General features: G+C 39.9%; 1 protein-coding gene across 1 annotated transcript; it reads right to left on the bottom strand.

Moving 5' to 3' along the window:
• Positions 1-1,632: 1,632 nt before the first annotated feature.
• Positions 1,633-5,351, bottom strand: LOC117922484 (tyrosine-sulfated glycopeptide receptor 1). Its single transcript, XM_034840613.1, has one exon. It carries the CDS (start codon positions 5,067-5,069, stop codon positions 1,833-1,835), a length of 3,237 nt encoding a protein of 1,078 aa, XP_034696504.1. The 5' UTR covers positions 5,070-5,351; the 3' UTR covers positions 1,633-1,832.
• Positions 5,352-7,533: the final 2,182 nt, after the last annotated feature.

The following is a 7,533-nucleotide window of genomic DNA, read 5'->3' as shown; positions in this document are numbered from 1 at the left end:
AATAATAATACAAGACCTCATTTAGCAAGACTCACTTTAGTGAGTTCATGTTTTTTCTCATGCCCCTTAGGACTAGGAGTACACAGTCTTGGTCCTACTAAAACTTTTATTCATAGGTTGTGACACCAATAACTTCTATTTGGACTAGGAATGAGCAATCCTAGTCCTACTCAAATTACAATTACAATAAAAATATCAACTCTTACTCAAACTCGAATTGCAATCCCACTTTGAATCCAACTTTGAGCTTTCAAATATCTTAGAGCCATTCCTCATTCATTTGAAACTCCTCATATTGTTGCCTCTTGCCTTCATCCATATACCAACCTTTCAAGTCTCTGTTTCATGGTGTAACTCGTCTTTCTTGGGGCTTGCCTTAATGCCTAGACGTTTCAAGACAATTTGCTACATGCATCTCTATGTGGGTTATGTTCATGCCAAGCCCTCTCTTGGCCTGCACATCTAAATCACATTCATGTCGAGGCAATATGCTTTTACATTTGTCTTCTTGTTATTGTACTGGCACCATGCCTTGGCCAAACTCTCTCTTGGTATAGCAATGAGTCGTGACATTATGCCCATAACTCTTCATCTTCGCACACAAGGCACTGTGCCCTTATACCACTTTGCCATTGTCATAGGTCGCTCATGGGGTCAAAGTGCTATCCCATGAGGCTTTGGTGACACATACTCTATGTCAAGGAGCTAACAATGACACTTAACATGGTATGCTATAAAGCATTTGACTGGAACACATGATACGTTGAAACACTTGCTAAACACATAACATAAGCCAAGCAAATCCTTGTGAGGATGGGACAAGTGGCATGCAATGGTGCAACAAGACCTATAAAAGAGGGCATGAATAGAGAGTGAGTTGTAAAGCGTGGTACATGTGGCATGAGCAAAGCAAGTGATGCAATTGCTATGACAAGTGTCATAAGGAGAGGTATGCAATGCAACCGCTGGATAGAGGATAATGATTGAAGCGGCGAGAAGAACCACTACCTAGATGTATGTGGGATTAGTAGCCTTGTCCTTAAAGTGTGAGTAGGGCTTGGTGCCAACATATATTGTATCTTCTGACCTTCTCTATAGCTCACCAAGGAAAGATACGGGAGTCTTCTTCAAAGAAGGCATTGACCATTTCTTGTAATTACTTGAAATTAATACAAGATAATGGTTTTTCGTTGTAAGTTATGTGTCTTATATACTCTTACATTAGACATCTCGTGAGATTAGAAAATGCGATCTTAGAGGACTTTAAACACTGTGCAACACAAAATTTGGGGGTAAATTTTGTGCTTATGACAAAAACCAAGGTCCCATAGTGTAGCTAATCTTCCATCTTTGCCAGAGGAACTGAGAAACTCTGTTGAAGCTCTAGTTCTAAGGTCCACGCTCCAGCCAGTACTTGGAGCTGGCCGGAGCAATGTACAAGGCCTGAGGCCCAACCAGATGGGGCCCAACAAAAGCTTGGCCATGGGCTAGAGCCTGGGTGTATGAGAAGAGACAACAATAGTTTCCTTCACTATTTTTTTTTTCTCTTTCTAACTTGACGAGACTTATAGTGGTTTAGTTCATCACTATTATTATTATTTCTCTTTAGAAGCTTATCACTATACAGTATAATTACTTAAAAAAGGATAAAGCTCAGCAAATAAAATAAAATAAAAAACATTCTGCACAGTCAACTAGTTATAACAGGTGAACTGGACTGAAAAACTGAAATAGTAATGAACCCAGTTATTCTTTTGACCTTTCTAGTTATGCCTATTTGTTCTTATGATGTATGGAAGGGTAGTCCCAGTAGCTACTGGATTGCTATGCCCTTACTTGGGTGCCTGTGGGTTGTTCCCTACATTTTCGAGCCAATTAACAACTTCCTTGATTGTGGGTCTCTTGAAAGGATTCTGGCTGACGCACATGCAGGCCACATCAAGCACCTGCAGCATCTCTTCTTCAAAGCCCTTGCCTCTGAGAAGAGGATCAAAGACTTGGTCTTGTTTTCCCTCAGACCTCATTTGCTGCACCCACCCAACCAACTCTCTTGACATTTTTGGCTTGAATACCTCCACAGGCCTCTTCCCAGTGAGCAGCTCAAGCATGACAACCCCAAAACTGTACACATCTCCTCTCAAAGTAGCCACCCATGCTTGCCCGTACTCTGGAGGTATGTAACCCAGAGTACCTACTAGCTCTGTTGTAACATGAGTGTGATAAGGGAGAATCAATCTGGACAATCCAAAATCTGCTACATGTGCTTCAAACTTGTCATTGAGAAGGATGTTGCTCGACTTGATGTCACGATGCACAATGTGTGGCTCGCAGATTTGGTGCATGTAAGCCAGCCCACAGCTTGCTCCCTGTGCTATTTTCAGTCGAGTCCGCCAATCAAGTTGAGGTGAACCATCAGTCTTCTCATGTAACCAGTAATCCAGACTTCCATTCTCCATGTAGGAATATATCAGTAGCCGAATGCCGTCATGCACACAGTAACCTTGGAGGGACACTAGGTTCTTGTGTTGGGCTGTGGACAGAGCTTCAACCTCTGCTTTGAATTCCCTTTCTATCAAGCCCAGATCTCCTGAAAGTTTCTTAATTGCAAGCTTGGTCCCATTTTCTAAAATAGCTTTATAAACCAAACCAAAGCCCCCGCATCCAATGATGTTTTCTTGATTGAAATTGTCCGTGGCCTTAAAGATCTCAGATATCGTGAGATCCTTAATTCCATTAGTATTGCTTGGGAACACTATGACCATGCTGGTATCCTTGTCAACCTCAGAATGAAAATCTGTATTGGAGGTGCAGGAAATTGTGTCCAGATTACTCTTCTCAGATTCCCCTCTTGGAAGGATTCTCCTCTTGCATATCCATAATGTCAGCAAGGCAAGAATTAACCCAGTGACAAAACAAATCCCTACTATGAGTCCAACAATGAGTTTCTTGTTTAGACTTTTACCAAGTGTAGAGGAATGGGTGGTTCCTGGTTGACTGGAGCATGACCGCTGCAGAGGTGGACCGCACAACCCTGGATTACCTTCAAAGCTAGAGTTAGGAAAAGTATCAAACTGACCTCCTGATGGTATTGCTCCTTCAAGACTGTTGTTTGCAACATTGAAGGAAGATAAGAAATGGAGGCTTCTCAACGACCCTGGGATTTCGCCAGAGAGATGGTTTCCCGAGAGGTCCAATTTTTCCAAGTTAGTGAGGTTAGATATCTGGTCTGGAATGCTGCCAGAGAAATTGTTATAGCTGAGATCCAGAATATGAATAAACTTCAACTGACCGATCTCAGTAGGGATATTGCCACTGAGGCTGTTGTTTCTCAGATATATAGCTGGTGGAAGGTTGGAGAGCTGATTGTACTGCAGATTAGTGGCATTGTTGGGCATGACAAATACAGGCAACTCTAGGTAACTCTGGTCTACTTCAGTGGCCGCCTCTTCCGACGTCAGCCTTGGCAATCGTATAATTTCCTTGGGAAATTCCCCTGAAATAAGGTTGCTGGACAGGTCTATATAGAAAAGGCTGGGCAGAGTCCCCAACCAACCAGGGATTGAGCCTGTGATTTGATTAAGAGACAGGTCCAGGACCTCTAGCTTGCTAAGCTTAGCTAGCCAGGTAGGCACCTGACCAGTGAATCGGCAACCCCCAAGACCCAGAACCTGGAGCCTTTGGAACCCGTTTGAATCTAAAATACTATCATCATCTGGCAATCGCTCATTAAAAAAGTTCTGTGTAAGAATGACAGTGCTGAGATTTCTGCAACCCATCAGCATCCTGATTGCCCCAGTGATGTTGGTTAGATTGTTTTTGGAGATTGAAAGGAAGGACAGAGATTGCAGAGCAAGTATGTCAGGCAAGATCTGTCCCTCTAGCCGGTTGTTGGCCAGTCGGACAGCGGTCAGTGACTTGCACGAGTAGAGACTTACAGGAAGGTTGCCAGTGAAATTATTATCGCCGAGGTCAAGTGTGCTCAGTTCTTGGAGGGTGGAAAATTTAATCAGGGAGATATCTCCTTCAAACAAGTTGACCCTCAAATTCAGTGTTGTTAGCTTGGTGCAATCCATCAGAGATGCAGGCAGAGGACCAGTCAGTTTGTTGATGTGAAGGAGCAGCCGTTTCAAGTAGAAGAGCTTCCCCATATCGTTAGGAAGATTGCCAATCAACTGGTTAGAGTAGAGCTCAAGGACAGTTAGGTTGCTGAGGTTGACGATGGCATCGGAGATGGGCCCTGAGAGGCTGTTGACTGGCAATGAAATTTCCCGCAAAGCTGCTGCGCTGTAAATATCTTCGGGGATCAATCCTGAGAGAGAGTTAAAGCCTGCTCGGAGAACCTCCAGTTTGGAACAGTCCCCCAGCCCCAGGGGAACCTGGCCGCTGAATTTGTTGTAGGAGAAATCCATGAGCCTAACGAGGGGAGAATTTCTGCAGATGTCAGATGGAATAGAGTCTGTGAAGGTGTTGTTGCTGACATTGAAATTGGTCAAATTCCTAGCCAGCTGGAGAAACGAAGATTGGATTACCCCATAAAAGTGATTACTTGATAAATCTATTGTCTGGAGCGAGACTCCGGAGTTGTTAGGCGACTGAGACAGAGACAGTGGTAATTCTCCTGAGAGACGGTTGAAGCTCACATCAAGAATCTCCAAGGACGAAAATAATTCTAGGGGAACAGAACCAGAGAACGAATTACGGGAGAGATTGAGGTGGGAGAGAAGGGTGAGATTAGCAAGAGAGGGAGAGACGCCCCCGCTGAGGCCCCTTAAAGGCAGGCGTAGATGGGTGACCCGGCCGTCGTAACAAGTAATCCCTTCCCAGAGGCAGCAGTCAAAGGAAGACCAGTTGAGAGGAGCGGACGGAGGGGAAGAAATGTCCCGGGAGAAGGATAACAGAGAGGCCCGATCCAGGTGGTGGCAGGCCTGGTGAGAAGAGACAAAACAAGAGAGCAGTAGCAGGAGCAAGACCAAGAGACGGCTGCTGTAGCTGCCGCTGTCGCAGAGGCTGTGGCTGTGGCAGCTGCTGCGGTATAGGGGTGAATGAATCTGGGACCGCAAGAGCCACATGGCTGTGAAATCTTCAGTTTGGTTAATCTGTCAAACGAGACGAGACCGGACCCAGACCAGACCAGACCAGAATAGACCAGGTTGGTTACTCTTTATTAACAGCTCTGCTGGTCGGAACCGAGGAAGACGACATCAGGGGCACATAACGGAGACCCAAATGAAATCTGAATCCATCGGCGAGAGAGTGGTTCTCAGAAATTCTCAAAACCGTTGACTTTTTGGGGGCGGCTAACTGGTGGACTTTCTCCATTAAGATGATAATGATGATGATAGAGAAAGCGTGTAAAGTAGGAGAAGGGAAAGAGACCCAAACTGATGCTCTTCTCCCCTCTTGTCGTTTCCTAATCACCTTCCTTAGGATCTTCATCTGGTTTAGATCAATCACAAATCTCGAGTTTTTGTTTTTCTAATCCTTTCCTCGTAGAATTAATGGGTGAAAAGGATGAAATAATTTTCAAATTTATACACCTAAACCCTACAATGTTTAAATTTGAAAAATATATTATTCATATTTTAAAAAAAGTTGTCAAATAAACTGATAGGTTCCCTTATCATGTATAACCACATAACTTATGATTATAATTTTTAATAATATAGTATCTGCTTCCAAACTCTAATGTTACATGATTAGAGTAAAATATGTGGGTCAATAACAACTTGCAAATACAATAGAGGCTAAAACTCTGGTGAAGCCATTATTTTGATTTTTAATAGGGGCGTAATGACTTCAATCCAATCCCTTAGACTAGTAGAATAATCTATCCTACCCCTCTCTCTCTCTTCTTCACCACTGACCACCCTCCCACCTTTCTTTCTAAAAATCATGACATTTATATATATATATGCCGATGTTTAAACATAATCTTAAAAAGTAGTCAAAAAGGAAAATGACTTTAAATTTCTTTCTTTAGTCTAGAGAAAAATAAAAATAATGGATACGACTCATGAGAAGAGTATCATTTTCTATGTTTTTTAGCATGGCACAAATAAGATTGAAATTGACTGAACATTATAGAACTTGAAACCAACCCTACTAACAAAAAATACAAACTTGCAATAAAAAAATATCTATTAGTGTTGGTTTAGCGACTATACTATATTCAATTTTTTTTTTTTGAATGATAAGGTTGCTTGATTTTGATTACAATAAAAATTAATAATGATGTAATTATACCCCAAAATCATCATAGTAAATTTTTTATGGAAAAGAAAATCAATTTGCTTCGGGATCTCGCTTAGCCAATAATACATTGAATTTCTATCATGGTTTAACTTTTATATAACGATTACTTTGATTGTTTCATATCAATTGATAGAGAAATTCTTATTGCAAAGAAATTTAATAAGTAGATATAATCATCAAAATAAACATAATGAAGTACCGTATGAGAAAAAAAATCAATTTGCTTTCAAATATGAGCTAAACTAAACTACATTAAATTCTATCAAAGTTTAATTTTTATATAAAAATAAATTTAATTCTTTCAAATTAACAGGTATAACAATTTTGAATGCAAAGAAATTTTACTAGTTAGATTGGTTAAAATCATCTTAATGAAGTGTTGTATGAAAAAACAACATTTTTTTAAAACTAATGAGTGCTTAATGATACTATACTAAAGAACTTTTAACTATCACTTTTGATATAATCAAATAATAATATTGGTTCTTTCAAGCAGTAGTATTGTGAGATTTTGATTGCAAAGAAAAATAACACAACTTATCCAAAATCATTAAAATGAATTTTCAAATAAGGAAAATTCAATTTGTTTATAGATCTCTTAGCTACATTATTGTGGACCCTGTATTTCTGCGCATGTGCTTTCACTTGACGGTGAACTCGTTTTTTATTTGAAAAATATTTATTTTTTAGAAAATGACTTGGAGTTGCTACTTATTTATTTATTTTTTTTTAAAGAAAAAACAAAATAAGAAAGAAAACCCTAAATGTGACTCCTTATTTGGAAAATATGGTTTGTGAAAAACCAAATATGAGCTCAGGAGTTAGGTTACTTTTTGGGAAGGTACCGTAAAGACCGTATCACCCCTCTAAGCCCTTAAAAATTAGTCTATACTAAATAAGATGAAACAAGTATGATAATTGACGAAAAAAATCAATGGATACCAAAATGATCACACATGGGAAGCCAAAACATGCATAGAGGATAGTTAAAGTGAGAGTGTGAGCGTACCTCAGTAGCAAACACTAATGCACTATCATGAAATGGGGTTAGTGCACAATAATGAATACAAAGTATGTCACACATGTCATTAAACATAGTAAGAAACCATCACTAACAGATATTGCACTTTACTCAAATATATTTTTTTGAGAAAACATCAATGATGTTGGACCTCTACCCAAACCCAATTTATTTTTGCATGAATCAATTCCATAAATTCCATTATTTGGAATTACAAAATTAAATTCATGCTTATTTTAAAAAATTTAAAAAAATCAAGG

This window comes from Vitis riparia, chromosome 9 (assembly GCF_004353265.1).
Source record: "Vitis riparia cultivar Riparia Gloire de Montpellier isolate 1030 chromosome 9, EGFV_Vit.rip_1.0, whole genome shotgun sequence".
In the NCBI taxonomy this organism is placed as follows: domain Eukaryota; kingdom Viridiplantae; phylum Streptophyta; class Magnoliopsida; order Vitales; family Vitaceae; genus Vitis; species Vitis riparia.
This window is presented reverse-complemented; position numbering and strand designations above follow the sequence as displayed.